The following is a 24,032-nucleotide window of genomic DNA, read 5'->3' on the forward strand; positions in this document are numbered from 1 at the left end:
TACGAAAATGAGAATTTCCATAATGGCGGATCCTAATTATCATATCAATGCATTTAAAATTATTTCCACTACTTTTACTCAAACAGAAAATAGTTATGCTTCCCTTTAACACCAACAGACATCATAAGTCGCAGTTATGTATTATATCAGGCCCAGGTAATTAATTATATTGATTAATCTGATTTCGCATGATTTTCAAACGATTCATTGTCCTTTGTATTTTATGTTAATTAGCTGACTTAAAAAAATTCAAAACTTTTAATATATTTTTTGCCAACCTGGCTTGTATCTGGCAACACTTAAGTAATGTTTTTTTGACAAAAAAAATGACATGTGAGAATTACAAGGAAAAAAAAAATGGAAATTATTTTACTTTTGTGGGAATTATTGTCTTTAAGTCAAATTTAAATAATATGCAAATGAGCTAATTAGCATAAAATATATTTTAATACGTAAATGTATAAGCTTTAATTTGACACCAATTTTGTGATTTTATGTTTATATTTGACAGAGATATTGACATTTTGCCGATCTTTGTGAGATTCGTCTATTTTAGATTGGTTGCCATGGAAACAGCTTAATAAAGCATGGTGCAAATGAGTTATTTTTCTGGGAACATCTTTTTTCTGATTCTTGGGATATATATGAACACTGTGGTATCAGTGAAAAATTTCGGGGGGGGGGGTGCAAGGTAGGTCCCACTGGCCCCCGGCCTCGAGGCTGTTGCCCATAATTTGCAATATAATCGTTCTTCCATTTTATTTTATTTTTCCCTGTCAACCTCTAATAGTTTTTTGGATAAGTGTGGCGGTCATCACATTTTATGTCTAGATTCGTCAGAGGTTACTAGACGTGTCTTGGTTTCAAAAGCGTGTCTTTAATTCAGGTAAAAACTGAAAAAGAAAAAACAAGCCAGTAGGCGACGATGGATTCGCTAGGATCGAAGCGCTGGATACGATGCTTTTCATTCTGACCGATCCACCGAGGAAGATTCATTGCCAAGATGTATTGGTTCACATACAATTGTTCCTCTGCCTGGAAAGATTTTTCCTAAAATTGCGTATTTTGCCAACTGGCACTCCTCATAAAAAATGACAGTAAATAGACACCCTATTTTTGAAGGACTACCATTTGAAAAATAATCAGTTTGCTGGTTTGTGCTGTGGAGCCTCGCATTGCAGACACACACACACACACACACACACACACACACACACACACACACACACACACACACACACACACACACGGAAAACCCGACAATAAGGGATATGTAGCATATATAGCGAATCCAATAAACCCATTCACTGCATGCTGTTATTTATCGTATACTAATGCTTTACACAATACAAGGATTTGCCTCAAATTACTTCAAGAGGTTCAACAATACATTGAGATTCAGCTTACCTGTATCCTAGTGTCGGGTATTATAGAGAAAACATCGATGATAGAGTCAAAGTTTCTTTGTTCGTTGTGATCAAGTAGTTTGGTGGGAAGAATGTGATTACAGTGCCCCCAAGTGGCACAGGAAGTCACAACAGAACTTGCACATATAACTGTTAAAATAAGTGCATTGACGAAAAGCAAGCAGCATATCAAATTGGTGCATGAACGGTATGGCATGTGCAAATTTCCGTTACTGCTACCACTGTACAACTGATAGCCCCAGCATAGTGGAATTGAAACTGCATCTGAAAATATTAAGTCTCACGTTTTGTCACAGTTCCTTCTTTTGCAATGGATCGATGGCAGAAGAAAAAAAAACGTCTCCACATTAACCGATTAATGGTTTTGATCACAGAAATGATGGTGGTGACTAGCGGGAGGCGACGATGGTTCGCGGGCATTATTGAACAATGCCACGATAGGTACAATTGAGTTAGTGGAAGCTTTTGAGGAAGCCCTACTGTACAAGCCTACCTCTTCCGTCAAAATTGACCAAATCAAATCGGATTTTTTTATATGTTGTACTTATGGACATTACGCACAGCTTCTAGGAAATGAAATTGTGAGAAAAAAATCGAGAAAAAAAAACGTTCAAGGGGGCGTGGAACACCCCTCATACAAAAAGATACAACGAGACCATGATATCTAGCTTGTGTCCAAGTTTCAACAAGATCGCATCAAATGTCGCACGCAGAGACGCACACCCGCGCAGAGACGCACACCCGCGCAGAGACGCACACACAGACACAGACACAACAAAAACAGTGGTCACTGCTGGCGCCTGCGAACCAATAATACAACACAACAATTGAAATGGGCAATGATTGCATAATCCACGTCTGAGCCCCAACGAGACAGCACAGAACACACACTTAAATTATTCTCTAACTCCTGCCTTAAGCTTTTACAGCTAAGGGTTTGTTAGGATGATGAGGTATGCAAAGAAACGATATGACCCTTCAAGCTGGGACAGATAAAATACAGTGCAGGTCGTCCCTGGCTTCCGAAAATCCTTTCATATGAACATTATACCTTAAGACCATGTTTTGGTCTTTTGAGCATTCGATCCAGTCATATGAACACGACTTTTTCGAATATACCACACCGAAGGCTAAATACAGGAAATCGGATGCTGGAGAGTTAATGACCCATTCACACCTCATTCAAAGGGCTTTGCCCCAACATTCTTCTGCCATTTCACGTGCCATTCTCTACATGGAGTTCTTTACTAGCTCGTTATCCTTAATCTTCCCTTGCACTACATGTGTTCCATTTACTCTCATTTATTCATTTTTTTATTTGAAAAGTACATTTAATAATGTTTTTATGCTTTAAAAAAAAAAAAGGTTTAATTTGTGTTTGGGAACCAGTTGATCACTTATTACACGCATTTAAAGCGGATTTCTTGTCCTGGCTTCGTGACATCGAGCTTCCGAACACATTTTCAAGAACATATTGTGTTCGGAAACTGGGGACTGCCTGTATAAGCGAGGTAACTGGGAGTATGGTGTGTCTCCTTGTGGCTGGCGAACTGGTGCAACAGTCACAAAAAAGGCACCACGGAAGCGAATCGCACAGCACAGCTGCCTCATGATGACTGCATCACTCTCCTGTACATCTCGAATACGAAGCTCATTCTCTTCTCGTGATTGCACCACCTCCACTGAGTGAACAAATGCGAGGAGAAACATAAATCAATTCCAAATTCCTGCCCCAAATACTACTGGGAAGGAAAGGGCAAACCACCCAGTGTAATCCTTGCCAATAAACTGCTTCGGCAGAACCGATGCTCTGTAACAGTGTACAAAAACATGGAACCTCCAACAGAATGTCACTTAGAAGGGTGTTGGACCACCATGTGCATCCAAGATGCCATGGATACAACCCCAGGCATGGAGTCGAGAAAGGTCTAGAACTGTTCTGCAGGAATGTGGCATCATCCTTTCACAATGCAGTCCTCCAATTCATGTCGGTTTGATAGAGGCAGAAACCGCTGTCTTCAGCACCTCTCCAGACAATCCAACAAATGCTCTGTGATTGAGCTCTGGTGATTGGGAGGGCCATGGAAGATGGGAAACTTCGTCCTCGTGCTCCTGGAGCATTGTCATCCTGAAAGACACCCCTCCCAGCAGAGAAGAAATGCTGTGTCATGGGATGCAGATGATCACTCAGGATGGTAAAGTAGCATGCTGCATCAACCCTACCTTCTCATGGCAGAGTGAAACCAGGCCATACCATGAAAATGTGCCCTACACCTTAGGCCAAAAAAAAAAAAATGTTGCATTGGCGTAACGGGTCACTGAAAAATAGGGTAGGTCGGTCGGGATCTTTTTTTTTTTTTTCCTAATAAATCCCTCCCAAAATCTCCCCCGGCTCGAGTACCACCCTTTTTGTCGGCGGGTTCTGTCCGAAACACTTCCGGGTTTTTGCGATCGCGATCGCAATCAACAAGATACTTGAAAACGATAGCAAAACAACAAAAATAGCAATAAAATAGGGTCGGCAAAATTTTTCGATAGCAAAAAAACAAAAAAAAAAACGTAGGGTCGGGCGGGTTACGCCAATGCAACATTTTTTTTTTTGGCCTTATGGAACCGCTAGAACCTTTTACTGTTAGAACCAGGCACTTGGGGCTGTAGAGCTCCCTAGACTATTGCCACATGTGCATACGTCCACTCATCGGGAACATTATAAAAACCAGAGAGTTGGTGTCAAAGCCACCCAATGTTCGCCTGTTTATACATTTATCGTTTTTAAAAGACTAGTCTCATAATATTTTTTATAAAGTATTGCAGTAAAGTCTGATCCAAATAATTTTAAGGCAATATATACTGAAATGCAAAAGAAACTTACCACTTGTTTGAAATGTAATAAAATTGTAACAGTTCAAAATAAAACAAACCAACAATTGCTAATTGAAACTTTGGCATTTTATTGATGACATGTCAAGTTTTTGACCAAGATACACCACCTCATAAGTTTGTTCTACAGTACAGAACAGCACAGGGTGCAATGTCAGTCCCCTTTCAATAGCGTGTGGCCACCATTGTTTTGGATACAGGCAGTGCATCGTCGGCGCATACTGCCTACCAGTCTTTGGATGGATTGCTGCTGGATTCTGTCCCACTCAGTCCTCAATGTCTGAAGCTATCTGACTTAGGACCGTCTGCCTGTCCTGCCTTGCAGTGGTGACTCTTGGCCTCCCTGATTGAGGTCTGTCATCTGCAGAGTTGTGGAGGGTGTCTCTGTCCACCAGAGCCGATATCGTCTGGTGTGAACAGCCAAGGCAACGTGCCACCTCACGGTAGCTCAATCCGCCTTGCAGTATGCCCAAGGCACACTGCCGTTGATCCCTTGACAATCGTGGCATGTTGATTGAAATGCCCCTTTTGCACTGGCCTTTTTAAAGCCAATATCAAGACATCACGTGAAGCTCATTAAAATCATCCCATACCCCTTGGCTAATCACTGACAGTCAAACCGGCTGTTCAACAGCTGTGCTATGAAGTGAACATTGAAGGTTCAAGTGACCATCCGTGACCGTTTTGTCTGACAGTGAGGACACTATTGTCCACAAATAAGTTCACACATTTACAACACGCAGTGTTATTGTTGATATTTGAAGGTTTAAAAGGTGGTAAGTTTCTTTTGCGTTTCAATATATGTATTTATATATTGTAATCAGTAAAAAATAGTGTGGTGGATAAAAACATTAGAAAGGAAAAAACTTTAACGTTGATGTGCTTCAAAAAAGTTAAGTTCAAAACAGCTCAAAAATTTAAAACATTTGAAATTATTTTTTTAATTTCAACTTCACTACCTCAATAATATACCCCAAAGGAACCTCCATGCCAAATATCAGCATCCTAGTACACATATTAAATGAATGGCAAGCTTCTAAATAACTTGCACCAAAAACTTTAACATTTTCACACTCATGCTGACGCTCACGCCGGGGGTATCGCTTTTGCTCTCTGTTCTTTGAACAGGTGAGCTAAAAACCATCCCTGGGAATATTACTACAAACGAACTACAGTTGGAAACTGTCCGGGGATTAGCGACGATCCTGAAGAGAGCCCTCGACACAAAACGTTGAGAACAGAAAACTTCACAGCTTGGTCCATGAATCGTGACTCCCTAACCGTAATGAAGGTGAATACTGCGAGCCCACCCTTGGAGAACTCCATTCCACATTCTGAAATCTGCATATGCAGATACCAATCAACGACACCACACACACACACACACACACACACACACACACACACACACACACACACACACACACACACACACACACACACACACACACACACACACACACCGGTGCCAAATATCATTGTGGTAATACAGTTTATGTACATACACACGTGCAAATATACACATGCATGCATCAAGTAAATAACTCGTCTAATAATATTTTTTATAAAGCATTGCAGTGAAGTCTGATCCAAATAATTTTAAAGCAATTTATGTATTTGTATATTGTAATCAGTAAAAAATAGTGTGGTGGATAAAAATATTAGAAAGGAAATAACTTGCACCAAAAACTTTAACATTTTCACGCTGACACTGACGCTCACGCCGAAGGTATCGCTATAGCTCTCTGTCTTCAAACAGGCGAGCTAAAAATGGCTCCTGAGACCATATCACATTCCACTGCTCGTCAGTCCATTGCCTATGCTCCTTGCACCACTGTACCCGCAAATGGCGTTGCCAGGTGTTATGAGCGATTTGTGCACACCATCGTGGCTATGGTATGCTGCCCCTGCAAAATTTCCTTCTGACCATTTTCAATGATGAAGGATGCTTACGACCCACATTAAACTCTGCACACAGCTTGTCTACCATTGCTCTCCTGTTTCACCTCACAATCCGGACTAATACATTACGCTTGTCAAGTATGCGCTCCCACCCACCGTTTCCCTTTGATGATGATGATGTATGTCCTTTTTCCCAGGCTGACATCACCTTCAAGACAGTTCCTCATCACACAGCAATTTTCAATGCCTTTATCACTGAAGCACCTGCCAAATGCACACCAACAATTATACCCCATTCCAAGTCACTGAGGTCTCTTCTTGCGGCCGTGTTGGCTCTTCATACCAGACACGATATACAGCCTGCTAATATATACATGAGGATTGCTGGGAAGAGATTTGCATATTTCACACACCGGTCACATACTTGTGGCGGCCCCATATTTTGCATGCATGTTGTATGGCCCATGTACCCTGGTGTTTCTATTTTGTTGTCCTCTGTATACGTCAGAGTTAGAATCAAAATTTTTAGTGCAGACCTCTCCTTTTCCTGCCTTTTGGCTAACTTAGAGACTGAAGCCATTAGAAAATTGACTTTCCTTTCCTGTGCTCTCCTTTGTACAATGATTCACAAGGAATTTTAACATGGGAGGTGGCTATTTGGCCTATCAAGGTTGTACTATATCAACATTGATTCAATCTATCAGTTTATCCACTAAAACGAACTTGGCGTGGGAAGAGAAATGATGAGGGGTGTGTGTGTGTGTGTGTGTGTGTGTGTGTGTGTGTGTGTGTGTGTGTGTGTGTGTGTGTGTGTGTGTGTGTGTGTGTGTGTGTGTGTGTGTGTGTGTGTGTTTTTTTCATTTTTGGGTTTGGCTCACAGGGCCCATTTTACTTGCCATTACGAGTGCAACCTCTGTGATTCAAATCGTCTTTTTTGATACATTTTCAGCATTTAGACGAAAGAGTGGAAATCGCAAAATGGTTTGCCACAGTTGTTCTGTTCCTGAATGTAAATCTTACTCACGAGAATATAAGAACACGATAAATATCTACAAACCTTCGGCCTTTCACGGGCCCATATCGTTGGTCGTTTTTCGCAATACAGACTGCAACATAACTTTTTGGACAAGTTGATCAGGAAGGTCTCCAACTGTGTTGTTGTGCAGAGGCACACCCCTTTCTCGCAGATACACTGTTGAGTGCTTTTGGCTTCTTTAAAAAAAAATTTGGTCATTTAATTTTGCAGTCCTTATCTGGGAGGCATGAAATATGTCCAAGCCCCCTGAGATTTACTTCATTAATGGAGGTTTCTGTGCATCGGTGCCAAGCAATCTGGGGCAGAAATACATCATTTTGAAAGTCTCGTATAATTATCATACGTGCCATTCAAACAGAAGCCAAAATACTGCATTGGACTCATCAGAAGGAACCCGAATAAGTAAAGAGCAAAGGTGGAGTCATCAGGAGGAATCTGGATAGGATTTGGGTTTCATTCAGGACTGGACAGAATAATTTAAAAACTGGATGTTATTGCGAAAAGTAAAATTGAACTCCCGAAAGTTGCACAAATCATTCCAAAATGTGCTAATTATCAGTTATTGTACAATGAAAATTACAGTCATCATCGCAAAGCTTTGGGATCACATAACTCACAAGTTATGTGTTGCCTGAGGGTTCTCCACACTTTTTCTGTTTTTTTTTTTTTTCAGAACTGGGAGTGTTTAATTGCCTTTTCTACTTTGATGTGCCTTTTTTATGTCAAAATTTATAATCCCATTCACATCAATGTAATTCCAAGAGTAAATGTATATAATATTGAATTACAGTATATCACAACATACAGCCCCCCCCCCCCATTTCCACTCTCATTGGGATTGGGTGTTTCTCATGGAAGTGATCAATACAAATCGTTCTTTTTATGACTATTCAATGTGATTTCAATTTTTTTAATATACAGTATATGTTTTTTTTTTTTTTAGTAACAACCCATGAATGGTGCAACATGTCTTGATTTGCTCACTTTAATACTGATACAGATGTTGACCACCCAAACTGACAATCCAGTTGGTTTGGTTTGAGAGGAGTGTGCTTTTCTTTGTATTTTGATGTACTCTTGTCTGTCTTGTGTTTAGGACAGAGGAACAGAGGTAAAAGTGAGGAAAACCACTGCTGCGTCATCCTGTAATTTCATCTTGGGACCTCAACTCTCTTAAAATCCTGAGCATGTGGTGACTCTCTCTCTCTCTCTCTCTCTCTTCTCTCTCTCTCTCTCTCTCTGTCTCTGTCTCTGTCTCTGTCTCTGTCTCTGTCTCTGTCTCTGTCTCTGTCTCTGTCTCTGTCTCTGTCTCTGTCTCTGTCTCTGTCTCTGTCTCTGTCTCTGTCTCTGTCTCTGTCTCTGTCTCTCTCTGTCTCAGTCTCAGTCTCAGTCTCTGTCTCTCTCTCTGTCTCTGTCTCTGTCTCTGTCTCTGTGTCTCTCTGTCTCTCTGTCTCTGTGTCTCTGTGTCTCTCTGTCTCTCTGTCTCTCTGTCTCTCTGTCTCTCTGTCTCTCTGTCTCTCTGTCTCTCTGTCTCTCTGTCTCTCTGTCTCTCTGTCTCTCAGTCTCTCAGTCTCTGTCTCTCAGTCTCTCTCTCAGTCTCTCTCTCAGTCTCTCTCTCAGTCTCTCTCTCAGTCTCTCTCTCAGTCTCTGTCTCAGTCTCTCTCTCAGTCTCTGTCTCTGCGTCTCAGTCTCGGTCTCTCTCTGCGTCTCAGTCTCGGTCTCTCTCTCAGTCTCTCTCTCTCTGTCTCTCTCTCAGTCTCTCTCAGTCTCTCTCTCTCTCAGTCTCTCTCAGTCTCTCAGTCTCTCTCACTCTCTCTCTCTCTCTCTCTCACTCTCTCTCTCTCTCTCTCTCAGTCTCTCTCTCTCTCTCTCACTCTCTCTCTCTCTCTCAGTCTCTCTCTCTCTCTCAGTCTCTCTCTCTCTCTCTCAGTCTCTCTCTCTCTCTCAGTCTCTCTCTCTCTCTCAGTCTCTCTCTCTCTCTCAGTCTCTCTCTCTCTCTCAGTCTCTCTCTCTCTCTCTCAGTCTCTCTCTCTCTCTCAGTCTCTCTCTCTCTCTCAGTCTCTCTCTCTCTCTCTCTCTCAGTCTCTCTCTCTCTCAGTCTCTCTCTCTCTCTGTCTCTCTCTCTCTCGCTCTCTCTCTCTCCCTCTGTCTCTCTCCCCCTCCCTCTCTCTCTCTCTCTCTCTCCCGCTGTCTCTCTCTCTCTCTCTCTCTCTCTCTCTCTCTCTCTCTCTCTCTCTCTCTCTCTCTCAGTCTCTCTCTCTCTCTCTCTCTCAGTCTCTCTCTCTCTCTCTCAGTCTCTCTCTCTCTCTCTCAGTCTCTCTCTCTCTCTCTCAGTCTCTCTCTGTGTCTGTCTGTCTTACACACCTTACCCTTCTTCTCTTGTCTTAAATTTTTTTTTTTTTTGCTCTTTCACTCCCACAAATAATAATCTTTATCCTTTGATCTCCCTATTCTACTGGACTGTGTCCACCCCATGATTTATTTCTACACTACACTTCCTCACCCATATGCACTTGAAGCAGTTGCAGAGGAAGAATACAGGTTTTGTAGATTTTGTTGTATCTTGAAAGTTAAAATATCACAGTTTCTATAAGTTAGAGCTGGGGCCCTAAGTACAATGGTTTTTTGGATTAAAGGGTGAAGGTTTGGGTTTGGGGGGGGGGTGGTGTTAGCACAAGGTTTGCCAGGCATGATGACCATTCCAACCAGTGCAGAGCCTTCTTTGTGCTGTGGGCATTTTCAGCTTTACCTTCAACACTGTAAACAGAGAGCATGGATCATGCTCTAAAATTGCAATCAATTATTTTTGGGGCATTTTATAATCCCTCTCATCTCCCTGCTTTCTCAGTCTTTCCTCTGCTGTTTAAGTAGATATTGATACTGCTGGACCTGCACTTGTGCATGTGTTACAACAGGTGCTCAGAAGCCATCTTGTCTTACTGATGGCTTCTGATTAATTATCACTTCATCCAACTTTCTGTGATATGTTTAAATATTGAATATTATTTAAGATCCAGCAAATATTCCAGCAAGCTCATTAAAATGACATTGCAAAGCTTGTACTTGTTATGATCGGCTATTCCAACTCACCAACATATCTGCATTATGTGACTTTTTGGATTTTCTGACTTGCTTCATGATGTGGTGGATGAATTTTTGTTATTTTATTTAAAAAGTGTTAGGGTATATTATGATAATATAATGTGGGATTTTGATATTGGAAATGTCTTGGAATATGCAGTTGCAGGAAGATAAAGTTATTCATTTTCCTCCTTTTGAGAGTACATATTGGTTGGCATGACGTCCTTTTTGCCAGCTGGCAATCTTGGGACTGCCCTGCGACAGATATTTTGCATGTGAATTGAAGAAGGTTACAAAAGTTGGGTTTTTGTATAAAACTTACGAAGGATTCAGCGGCATGTATAAATATGCTCATGTACAGCACCAGTCACACTAACGTCTGTATCTCTCAGGTTTGGCATCATTCAAAATCATGCCATTCAAATGCTACTGGAATAAGTGAGATAGTTTTGGTTCCAAATGACACATGATCAATTATTTGAACAGGTAAACCTGTATACTCTCGTCTTGGCTGACTTGGCCAGAGCTACTTGCAATACATTTGTAACACATTGCACTTTTTGTGAATTTTTTTTCTCTTATGTTTCTGCTCTTATGATTCTTATTTCTGCTTTTCTTTATTACTCTTAAATTGCTTTTGGCAAGCTGATCCAGTGATCGGTTGGTTGGGCTGATTTAAAATGAGCACAACCATGCAAAATTATTTGTACCCATGAAAGTGGCAACAAAGCTGAAGCGTCGGTGACCAGCATGCAGTGTGCAGAGAAAAGGTATGTCACACTGTGTATACATATATATATATATATATATATATATATATATATATATATATATATATATATATATATATATATATATATATATATTTCATTATTTAGTTTCCCATGTCAGAGTTGCATTGGAATTGCATTTCTTTGCAGTGAATTTGATTCTGGATCCTCAGAGTTTACAAACACGTTCCGGACAACACGCATTGCAGTTTGTTCAATGGTTGTCCTGTCGTGCTTACAAATTCTATTCAAACCAGCCTCTGTTATCCTGCAGTGTTATGGCTGTTTTGAAAATACGGAAAGTCGTGTTGACTGCTCATCTAAAAAATGTTCCAGCTTGAGCCGGCCCCGTTATTAGGGGTGACGTGCTCATGTGCTGTTATCCATTTATGTTATTGATAAGAAGTGTAGGCTTATCATATTGGTATGTAATATCTACTTTTGCTATTAGAAACCTTTGGATTTGTAGTTTATTATTCTTTGCACAGAAAAGTGTTGTAGATACTTCTGGCATGTAAGATACAAAAGTTATCGTTGTCTAACTTCTCTCTTTCCTGTTTCTTGCATTAACCTGTTTTCCTCATTACCTGCATTGCCTGTTCTTCAAATCTCACATTTCCCTTTCTCTTTTCTTTCAAAATATCTTTGAGCACCCTATGGAGAATATTGTACCCAATTCCCATGATACATGCTGTATATGGAATCTTTGCATTCTCCTCCTCCTCCTTTTTACACGTATGTCCAAGTCCAAATCCTTTTTCAGTCATTTGTGCAAATTGTGAAATGCACGAAATCTTGCATTACATCTTGGGTTTTTATTTTTTTTAAACACCTGCTGCTTTTGAAGCGAACCACCCTGGTTATCTTACTGCTTCCAATAAAGTCGTAACACAAATTGTTTGTTTCTTCTTTTTTGTGTGATTGCGTAACTTTACCTTCACCTAAAAATAGAAGTAGCAGAAGGTTCATTGATTTTGCTCGATTGCTCTATTGTTCTTTTTACTCTTTCCATTCTTTCCAGTCCTTTCAAAGGGAAATGTTTTTGAATTGGTAGATGCTTATTTATAGTATCTGGAAATAATTCCAATGTTGGACATTACTACCACTAACATTATTCAAAGCCTTCGTCATGGTTTTTGTTTATGGTCTACCGAAGCTCCTCATAACCAACAGTGGCAGACAATTTACCAGCGCTGAGCTCGAGGAGTTTCTCATGGCAGATGACATCAAACGTACCATGACTGCCCTAGGGTACCCTGCCACCAACGGTTTGACAGAACCTTGTCGTTCATTTTCATAAAAAGGCGACCAAAATCGGGAAGTCCGTACAAACCAAGTCGAACAGGGGAAATCTCATTCAGAATGTTAATGAAGAGACGACCTAGAATACGATTGTGTGCTCAGTCAGAGGTATCAAACCAAAAGGGCAAGTGAAGGTGTTCCAATATATCCTTGACCATGCCTCAAAGTTCCATCAAGGTAAAACCATGTTTGCCCGGAATTTTAAAAAGGGTTCACGCTGAGTTCCTCGGACTATCATTCAGATCATTAGTCCTTGGATATATCATGTGCGAGTGAGCAGCTTTGTGTGGAAGAGACATAAAGGGTAACTACGACTACGGTTTGTGATTACTGACTTTGTATTCGCAACCTGTTAGTGGATCAGGTCCGTTGGACAATCATGTCAGATGATTTACCACCATCGCTTTGTTGATCCCTGTCTCCAACTTGTTCTGCTAAAAGTGGGGGACAAGCTATATACCTATAAACTGAATACATTGCTGAATTTGAGTGTATTATTAGTATTATTAATAATCATGGTTCAAAGGGGAGAGTTTACGATCATAAATTTCTACAATCCTTGCCAACGGTTGGTGTAAAAGGCACTACAGGAGGTTCTTAGAAGGAACGGTGGGGTGATCCTTCTGTGTGGTGACTTTAATAGTCATAACATTATTTGAGGGTCTGGAACCATGGATAGTAATGGAGGGTGTATCAAGGAATTAATGGATGAATTTGATTTGGTGTTATAAAATGGTGGAGGGGGGACTTGTCTATTAATCCATCTACGGGGAAGATGTTATCCCCTTTGGATCTCACCTTCATTTCATCCACGGGAGCAGCGAAATGTGAATGGAGAGTTCATGGTGACAATCTGGGTTGTGATCACTTTCGAGTGATCACAAATCTTGAATTACAAAGGGATTCAGTGGAGTCGGAAGGAATATCTAAGAATTTTTTCAAGGCAAACTGGGGTCTTTTTAGGTCATCTCTAACGAGATGACCTAATAAAACCAGTCTCGATGTCCATCAGTACGTACGTCCCCATTTTTTTCTTCCGATTTTCTTGATATTTGGTATGTTTGTAGATGTTGATGAGGGATGCACGACGGTATGACTTTGACCCGATTGAAGGTCAACGTCAAGGTCACTCAAGTTGCGAAATCGACCATTTTCAAAATCTATCTATCTCTGCCGTTTATGATCCGATCTTCGAAATTCCTTCGGATTCTGATAATATGGAACAATATCTAATTTTGATCAGGCCGGTTTTTTTGAAATTCGTCCTGGTTATCGAGTCACGTGTCTTCAAAGTTGGAAAAATCGTCGATGTAATATGGTCAAAAAAAAATTTGCCCAATCTTGATGAAACTTGGTATGTAGGTAGGGGTCGATGAGTGATGCACGACGGTATGACTTTTGACACGATTGAAGGTCAAGGTCAAGGCCACTCCAAAGTTGCGAAATCGTCCATTTTCAAAATCTATCTCCTCCGCCGTTTGTGATCCGATCTTCGAAATTTCTTCAGATTCTGATAATATGGAAAAATATATAAATTTGGTCGGGCCGGTTTTTAAAAATTCGTCCTGGTTATCGAGTCACGTGTCTTCAAAGTTGGAAAAATCGTCAATGTGATACGGTCAAAAAAAATTCGCCCGATCTTGATGAAACTTGGTATGTAGGTCGGGGTCAATGAGTGATGCACGACGGTATGACTTCAGACCTGATTGAAGGTCAATGTCAAGGTCACCCACCGATGCTGTAAACTTGTGAAATCATCCATTGTCAAAATATCATCCGCCATTTATGACTCAGAAATGCGGTTTGATTTCTGAGTTCTGGTTTCTATCCTTTTGAAGACGCATTGATCATAAATGTTCCAAATCAACCATTTTCAAAATCTATCTCTGGATATCTCAGAAATGTAGTTTAATTTCTGAGGTTTTCTATCCTTTTTACTCCCGGGCTTTCGTTTGTACTTTGAACCAAAAGACAAGACGACATCGAAGCCATTCTAAGCCGATCAGAGATTCACATCTACAGAGCTTCAGAGATGACCGTCACCCCCAACCAGGGGTAATTTTTTCAGGTCGTCGTTCCAAGGGGGTAAAGGAAGAGTCGTCGTCTGTAAATATTGATAAACTCAATCGGAATAGAGTCCAAATTATAAATAATATTGCAAGGGATATGAACATTTTCGGATATCGGCGAACTAATATTGCGGGTGATATGAACTTTTCTGGATATCAGTTAACTATGGTTGTTGAGCAAGGCCGCATACTATCCCAATCGCCAGAAGTCATGTCGGCAAAATAAAGTCCCTTGGTGTAACGCGGTTTGCAAACAGGTGATCCAGGAACAGAGAGCCACTCTTAAAATTTTTTTTAAGAACAACCCTTAAGATAAAGGATGCCATAGAATATAAAAGGAAAAGGATGTGCGCTCATCGGTGTGTAAAACGAGCCATGACAGCCTCTTTGGCATTCATTTTGTACATCCGTCAATCCAGATTACTACTCTTAAGATTGTGTGGAAGAGTTCCTTTTATCCTTTTATCAGTTAAAAGTATGCAGGGAATCCAATCCAGATGGAAGTCTGTTCTGGCACTTATCTTTCAGAAAAAAACTGTTCAAATTTAGACAAAGCTGAGGCCCTGGGCCATCTTTTTTTTCTGGTGATTTTGGTGATGCAAATGGGGATAATGAGTTTAAAGCCCACGAGCTCCGATTTGCAGAACAATACAATATAATCAATGATAATCGGCCTCTAAACTCCCCTCTTAAACTGAATTTTACTCTGTGGGAACTTAAGCAGGTCTTTGAGAAGGCTAACAATAGTGCCCCAGGTCCTGATCGGGTAACCTACCTCATGGTCAAGCACTTGGAAGATTCAGGGTGTTGAGTATTCCTTCCAGTAAAGAGTTGGGAATGAGGGAAACTCCCCAGGAACTGGAAAGACAGTACAACCTCACCTCATATCGTCTGATTTCCCTCACTTCAGTCGTTTGTAAACTAATAAAGAGGATGGTAATCATTTGGTCTACTTCCTAGGAAAAAAACAACCTCCTGTATAAATTTCAGTGTGAATGTTCTATGTTGACTATATCACTTTTCTGGCAAATGAGGCCAGGAAATCTTTAGTCATGAGTCTCTTTTGGTGGTTCGAAGTACTTGAAAGTAATTCCAGGGGGCTGAGACTAACTGCCCAGTCCTCTCTGTTCCAATGTTGACTCTCAGTGAAGCACTCAAATCACTCAAGGTACACGTCCAGCTCATCACGTTTCTCATCAAATGTGTGGAGCTTCGGCTTGTTTGCCATTACTCTTACATCACCAGTGTCAGGTGCGGTGTGAGCCCGTGTTGGTGCTTTAATCTCTAACTATGTTCTTACCAATTCAATCTTCATTCGCATTTCTTCCTTCATTCATTCGGCTTCCCGAGCGCGTTCACCACATTTCGCCTCTGCTTTGCGATCCTCATGCTCTGCCTCCTCTTTCCATGCATGTTCATCGTGTACCGCTTGTCTTTCCTCACATTCCTGAGCCTTCTCTTCTTTTGCAGCCACTTGCTGTTCTTTAACACATGCCATTAGTGTCTCTCCCTTCAGTCCAAGCCGCTCGCCTCGCTCAATCCACTTGTCAAACTTTATAGCAGATGTATGAGTGGTCAATTTGAACTCTGATCACAACCGCAGCACCGTGGCTTATGCATAGTCTTCCTCGTCTGCTGTTTCTGTGACATCATAAAGCCTTTTATCACTGACAGATCCTGTCACGGTCGGCAATATGTTAGAGGTGGGAGTGATGCACACATCATGGGGGTTTCCTACCCTTTAGTACTCGTTTGTTGTTCGTGGTGCCAAATTGCAAGCTGTATTCCTTCCTCCTTGTATTGCAAACTGTAGTTATAGGTGTTAATTTGTTGATAATGCCGCTGTCACACCTTGACGATTTAGCCAGCGTATGCCGACGAATGAAAAATTTGTCTAAAACGCTGGCACACGTCGAATATGTTATGGGTAAGTTTGGTATACGTTAAGAGCACGTTGAAGCACGCTGACATACGTCGTAGTACACCGAGCTCGTCTACAAATTTTAACATGCTCAAAATTTTTCGACCTATGCCAGCGTATGACTCACACGTTCCGCATACGCTGGCCATAAGTTGTAGGCACGTTACGCGATCGTTGACACACGTCGACCCACGTTACTTGTAAGTTACTCATAAGTCGAAACACGTCGAGGTAATGTTTAGCATCAGTGTTTGAGACTCCATCTTTTTTTTCTTTTTTTTTTTTTCTTTCTTCGGCATGACGGTGATGTTGACACTTCAATGTCTCGTGCGGTTATGATTTGAATCGTCGAGTAGCAGCCTTTTAATAGGCTACGCCACGTGATCGTCGGCGATACGCTGCCGCGCGCTATGCATACGTTGGACTATCGTTGGGCATAGGTTGTGAACGCCGACAACACGCTAAGCATTCGTTGGTATAAGTTATCTATATGTTATCGAAACGTTCTGTGTACGTTACTAATACATTATGCATACGTCCAACTCGTTATGAATACGCCAAAAACTGAAGAAAAAAAACATCAATAGTTCAGCGTACGCCAACGTTTTACATACATTTTGATACGTTGCCAGAAGCTGGCGAAAACGTCAATGTGTGACAGCGGCTTAAGGGAGAGCCAGATATCACTAATCGGTATCAGGTTTTCTTGAGGGACCATGTGATGTAAATATATCTCCATAGCTTCTCTGATTTGCCTTGTGTGCCAGTGACTGATGGATGTGATAAGTCTGCTATCTGACCATAGTATGCGATGATTATTGATCTGTGTGAATTTTGTGAATCTGTGTGATCTGTGTGAATATTTAACTTTGAGTGAATGAGGTGTTAATCTCCAGAGCAGTTGCTAATGGGTGGAGACGATCGTAATCAGGTTGTTTAAAACTCATTGAGATTGTGTATCGGGAAATAATTCCTTTGAGCTCTTTAAATCGTCCTTGTGGATGGGCCAGCGTACGAGAGGACACCACTACTGTGGTGGAATCACCACGACGCTACCCTCTGGTGGAAAGCAAGTAGAATTGCATGATGTTTCTGCCCGTAGATCGTTGAACAAGAAGAAAAAAAAATCGCAAAAAAGAAAGAACTTTGGCAATTATGTGGAATTTGCTTCGAAAGCCATTAATTAGATGTATTTTCTGATGTATATTCCAAGTTTCAGCTCGTTTCAATCTATGGCCTTTGAGATATGAGTGCCAACACCTTTCAGACAGACATACACCAATGTGAATTTCGAGGGTTTTCGTTAAAAAACTCAAGAATGCCGAAATGGACGTTGCTGGAATTTGGAACATATTACCTCGACGTACAAAGCATTTACTTCTGAAACTTGCAGCCAGTTTCGTCCAGTAGAAGCTGAGAAACAAATTTTCGCTCACTGTGTTAAAGTTGAATTCAGAGAAACCGTCCCATATAAAGAGATGGACGCTTTGCGCCTCCCTTGATAGTCGAGTAAGGCTGCAAACAGTATGGCATAGTGGAGTAAGGCCACAAACAGTATGGCGTAGTCCAGTAAGGCCGCAAACAGTATGGCGTAGCAGAGTAAGGCCGCAAACAGTATGGTGTAGCAGAGTAAGGCCGCAAACAGTATGGTGTAGCAGAGTAAGGCCGCAAACAGTATGGCGTAGCAGAGTAAGGCTGCAAACAGTATGGCGTAGTCCAGTAAGGCCGCAAACAGTATGGCGTAGCAGAGTAAGGCCGCAAACAGTATGGCGTAGCAGAGTAAGGCCGCAAACAGTATGGCGTAGCAGAGTAAGGCTGCAAACAGTATGGTGTAGCAGAGTAAGGCCGCAAACAGTATGGCGTAGCAGAGTAAGGCTGCAAACAGTATGGCGTAGTCCAGTAAGGCCGCAAACAGTATGGCGTAGCAGAGTAAGGCCGCAAACAGTATGGCGTAGTCCAGTAAGGCCGCAAACAGTATGGCGTAGCAGAGTAAGGCCGCAAACAGTATGGCGTAGTCCAGTAAGGCCGCAAACAGTATGGCGTAGCAGAGTAAGGCCGCAAACAGTATGGCGTAGCAGAGTAAGGCCGCAAACAGTATGGTGTAGCAGAGTAAGGCCGCAAACAGTATGGCGTAGCAGAGTATTGCCGCAAACAGTATGGCGTAGTCGAATTAGGCCGCAAACAGTATGGCGTAGCAGAGTAAGGCCGCAAACAGTATGGCGTAGCAGAGTAAGGCCGCAAACAGTATGGCGTAGCAGAGTAAGGCCGCAAACAGTATGGCGTAGTCGAATAAGGCTGCAAACAGTATGGCGTAGTCGAATAAGGCTGCAAACAGTATGGCGTAGTTGAGTAAAGCTGCAAACAGTATGGCGTAGTAGAGTACATACGCAAACAGTGTGGCGTAGTAGAGCAAGGCCGCAAACAGTATGGCGTAGTAGAGTACATACGCAAACAGTGTGGCGTAGTAGAGCAAGGCCGCAAACAGTGTGGTGTAGTAGAGCAAGGCCACAGGCATGGCGTCGCCGTCGAGCAAGGCCGCAGGCATGGCGTCGCCGTCGAGCAAGGCGAGGATAGAATGGCCAGTTTTAATTTACATTAAAACAAAAACTCTTCCTCCATCTTTTTCTTCACTGGTAATAATGGTGAATGTCATTCAATCCCGTTTCTCATGTCGATTAGAATAATAAAACGCTTGGTATATTCAATACTTTTTCTTTCTTCATCATTTCCATTTTATTCATGTCTTAAGATATCACCCTCTCAAACAGACAACACTTGGATGAGTTGGGTCGGTGCCAACAATAAACCGATTTGATTTTGTTTCAGATCCGGCCTATTGGAGGGATCCAAAATGTAAACTCATTAGCTTGGCGGAGGTATGCATTCTGCCGAGTGCCGTTTTAAAGAACTAATCTTGGAAAGGTAGTGACGGCAGAAAGAGTTGAAAGGTTTAAATTGGAATTAGATATGTACAATTGTACATGGAATGATGGAAACATTGGAGACACTCGAATATTGACAGGATTTGTCGGTAGCATGCGTGTGGATGGGTGATCATATGTTGTTATACTAAGTACATGGCGTTGGTGTAGAGCATTGGTCCCCAAGCTGTAGCCCGCAGAGCCCTATACTGCGGCCTGTGAGGACTTTCCAATCAAAACACATTTCCATGAAGCAATTTTAAAGGGGTTTACACAATGCCACTGCCGGCCGGCACCGTGACCTGAAAAGCCTTACACAATGCCGCTGCCGGCCACTGCCGCTTACCCCCGGGAGGAATCACATCAATTTGCATCAATAAAATGCATCAATTTTTTTTTTTGGCTCCCAACATCCTTGGGAGTAGTGAATGTGGCCTGTGGGATCAAAAGGTTGGGGACCACTGGTGTAGAGCAAGCATGCTGGGCCGAATGGCCTGGCCAAAGCGCCAGAGTTATCTCTTGTTACGAGAGAGTATAGTTTGCTCGCAGAGATCCCACATCCGATGCCGTGAATCTGATTTTCGTGACTTTTGAACCATTTACAGCTTTATCGTTTAAACGTTATTTGATCTTTATTTGCTCTTTCGCTTTTATTTTTTAGATTTATTTTGTTATTTATTTATTTTAAAAGTCCCTTCGTTAAAATGGTTTGCAGCCCTTCTAAATTTAAGCTTTGAACAGTTGGGTGGTGTATGTTGTGTTGAGATTGTATGTATAACAAGCTAATGGTAAAAGTTGTGTAACCCTACAGTGTCAATGTATGTTTGTTCTGTGATTAGCAATTCCCTGGTAATATGCGAAGTTCTCACGCATGCGCAATGAAAAGGAGGCCTTCAAGTTGGGCCCGCATTGGAACATGGCGTGCTGTTAGACTCTGTCCGGATCGCGTGAGCAATCCAGTCGATAAGTACGTGAATTACGGCCATCGGTGTGCAACACCGACACATGGTGTCAGAAGTGGGATCTGAGATATTAATGCAGTTCCGTACAAGAAGATTGTCGTGAAGTACATAGTACGTTTCTGAAAGATGACTTTAAAACCACCGAAAGACTCTTTTCCTTCTCCACGCTTACGGCATGGCCAGAATGGCGCCAGAGATTTATCCGCCACAGAATAGCGACAAAGCTTGACAAGGAAGAAGGGAATTGACAGGTTAGTACTTTTTTGTATGCAATGGGTGTGGAGGCTGAGCAGATATTCAGCCAATTCACGTTTTCTGGAGGTGAAAATGCCGACGATTTCAATACATTGCTGGGTAAATTAAATGATAATTTCATGCCAAAAAGAAACGTGATTCATGAGAAAGCTACCTTCTATCAAAGAAACCAAAAGGATGGGGAAAGTGTTGAAGAATATGTGAGAAGTTTATATGAACTCTCAGGGCGCTGAGTTTGCAAACAAAGAAGAGAACATTAGAGATTGGCTTGTGCTTGGATTAAATGACAAAGAGCTTTCAGAAAAACTTCAATTGCAAAGTGACTTGACTTTGACCATGGCAGTGACTCTGGCTGGGCAGTATGAACAGGTCAAATCACACATTCAGCAACAGAGAGGGTTGTCCGTAGAAGCAGCACGCGTTCAGCATGAGCCGCATCGAAGTGACACAGACAGGTAGAAGGGTGAAGGCAGAGGTTCAACCTGTGGCAGATGTGGTTACGTGCACAAGAGAGACTCTTCTCCGACAGAAGGAAAGAAGCGCATGAAATGTGGAAGTTTTCACATTTTGCGTGAGTCTGCAGGACAAAGAGTGTAAATGAAGTTGATGCATCTGAACCGCGAACACGTACACCAGTTTTTCGTTGGGTCAGTTCAAGCCAATGAGGAACCACCATGGAGGGTAAATCTTGAGATATGTGACAGAAGAGTGAACTTCAAGATCGACACGGGAGCTGACTAATGTAAATAGCAAGAAAACGTGGACGTTCCTTGGAAAACCCGACCTGCATCCTGCCAACTCAGTTATGCTCCTGAGTCCAGGAGGAAGAATGGACATGGAAGGAAGATTTGACACATCGGTGGGACAAGAGCTATCAGCCACCATTTACGTAATTGATAATGACACTGATAGTCTCGTCTGTAGAACAACAGCCACTACCTTGGGGCTTGTCCAACGCATCAATTCAGTCAGCCTTGGTGAAGTTAAGTGCCAGCCAGTCAAATTATGCTTAAAGATGGGGCAACGCCATACAGTGTGACCACTTCCAGGTGCGTGCCTATTCCACTACTCAAAGTGGAGCAGGAGATAAAGAGGATGAAGGATGGAGAGGTGATTGAAGAAATCACTAAAGCAACAGAGTGGGTCTCACCGATGGTTCCTGTTAAACCTTCAGGAGAGATCAGAATTTCTGTCAACCTGAAGAATCTCAATCTAGCGGTAAAAGGTGAGAATTGCATCATTCATACAGTTGATGATGTAATCCACCAGCTACGTGGGTCATCGGTATTGTCTAAGCTGGATGCTACATCAGGATTCTGGCAGATTCCCCTCGACCTGACAACCGCAAAGCTAACCACATTTATAACACCATTTGGATGGTTCTTCTTCAAGCGAGTTCCTTTTGGAATATCATCTGCACCAGAGATTTTCCAGAGGACAATGATTATAATCCTAGTAAGGATTGATGGAGTTATATGTTACTTCGATGACATTCTCTATCATACGTCCACCACTGAAGAATATGAACGACTCTTGATCAGAGTGAAAAAGAGACAAAGTGAAGTAGGTCTCCAACTCAACAACAAAAAATGTGAATATCTGAGGTCTGAGATCAACTTCTTGGGACACATAATCAGTGAAAAGGGCGTGCGTCCAGATTCGTCCAAAGTTGAGGCGATAGCAAAGATGACTGAACCAGCAGACGTTACAGAGCTGAGGAGATACCTCGGCATGATCAACTACCTGGGCAGGTATTTGCCTCACTTGTCAATGGCCTTGACACCACTGAACCAACTGCTGAAAAAAGAAACTGCATGGACTTGGGGACCAGAACAGGTGGAGGCTTTCTCCAAAATAAGACATGCTTACAAAAGCACCAACCTTGGAGTATTTTGACCCAGCCATACCAACAACAGTAAGTGCCGATGTTAGCAGCTATGGCCTTGGTGGAGTTTTGCTGCAAGAACATGACGACGGACTTTGATCAGTTGCTTTCTGTTCAAAAACACTTACGGAAGCTGAACGGTGGTATGTGCAAATTGAAAAAGAGTGTTTGGCAGCAGTGTGGGCTTGTGAACGATTTGAACTTTATTTGGTATGACTTGAGACGTTCACCTTGTGTACAGATCATAAGCCACTAGTTCCTCCAGTCAACACCAAAGACTTGTCAGAGACACCTTTGAGATGCCAACGCATGCTTATGAGACTCGTGCGATTCAAGCCCAAGGCTATTCACACCCCAGGCAAGGACATGATTGTTGCCGACACATTGCCACAAAGTCCTGTGTCTACTCGTGACAGCATCGATCTTCAAGAAGACGTCCATGTCTTTGTCAGTGAAGTCATATCCTCAGGCCAAGCTCAACGAGATCCGTAAAATAAACACAAAAGGACGTCAATCTGAAGACGGCTCTGGAATACACCATCTTGGGGTGGCCTGTTTACAAAGAGAAGGTTCAGTTGGCTTGACGAGGGGTGGTAGGATTGTCTTTCCTTATCCCCTTCGACGTGAAATCCTCAATCGCATTCATGATACGCACTTGGGGGTTCCAAAGCGTTGTGAGCATGCAAACCAGTGTGTGGTGGCCAGGCATCAGCAAACACATTCAAGAGTGGGTGGCGAAATGCCAACATTGTCTTGAGAAACAGCCATCACACCCAAGCGAGCCACTTCTTCCATCGATGTTTCCCGATCGCCCGTTCCAGAAGATAGGAGTGGACATTTGTGAGTTTATAGGGCACCCATACCTTGTGTCAGTGGATTACTATTCCAGATACATCGACATATCATATCTTTCAGAAATGATAATCATTCGCAGTGGTATGCAAAATGAAGTATATTTTTGCACAACATGGAATACCTGAGATTATCAAATCAGATCGTCAGATTATATATCAGATCAGAGATTATCAAATTGCTTCGGCAGAGTTTGGGAAATTTGCTACAAATTGGAATTTCATCCATGTTACAAGTTGTCCATGCCACAGGCGAAGAGAGACACAGAGAGAGACAGAGAGAGAGAGAGACAGAGAGAGAGAGAGACAGAGAGAGAGAGAGACAGAGAGAGAGACAGAGAGAGAGACAGAGAGAGAGAGAGACAGAGAGAGAGAGAGACACAGAGAGAGAGACACAGAGAGAGAGACACAGAGAGAGAGAGAGAGACACAGAGAGAGAGAGAGACACAGAGAGAGAGACAAACATAGAGATAGATCCTCGAGCAGGAAGAACTTTTCCTTGCTCTATTGATCTTCCGCTCAACTCTTATCCCATCTCTGGGAGCAAGTCCAGCTGAGCTCATGTATAATCAGAAACGAGGGATAACACTACCGACCACACCATCTATGCTCAGGTCTGGTGTTGTCAACCATGACGCAGTGCTGGAGCGTGACTGCTGGAAAGTATCGACAAAAGAAGTACTTTCATCGCAGAGCACACGCCCTCTACCGGAGCAGCACCCTGATACGATGATCACTGTCCTTGTTAAAAGTGATGGAGATGAGGGTTG

At 42.2% G+C, this 24,032-nt stretch overlaps 1 protein-coding gene across 4 annotated transcripts in view; it reads left to right on the forward strand.

Moving 5' to 3' along the window:
* Positions 1-8,590, forward strand: part of UBL3 (ubiquitin like 3) — a 46,499-nt gene extending 37,909 nt beyond the window's left edge. Inside the window, exon 6 of one of the 4 annotated variants that reach the window (XM_085885071.1) lies at positions 8,342-8,587. In XM_085885071.1, the coding sequence (XP_085741197.1) occupies positions 8,342-8,394 (53 nt within the window). In that variant the 3' untranslated portion in view covers positions 8,395-8,587. Of the gene's footprint in view, positions 1-8,341 lie in introns of all 4 variants that reach the window. The other 3 variants (XM_085885072.1, XM_085885069.1, XM_085885070.1) reach the window with 3 other exon arrangements.
* Positions 8,591-24,032: the final 15,442 nt, after the last annotated feature.

Source organism: Eptatretus burgeri, chromosome 6 (genome assembly GCF_056783735.1).
Source record: "Eptatretus burgeri isolate ZD-2024b chromosome 6, Ebu_testis_v1, whole genome shotgun sequence".
Lineage (NCBI taxonomy): Eukaryota > Metazoa > Chordata > Myxini > Myxiniformes > Myxinidae > Eptatretus > Eptatretus burgeri.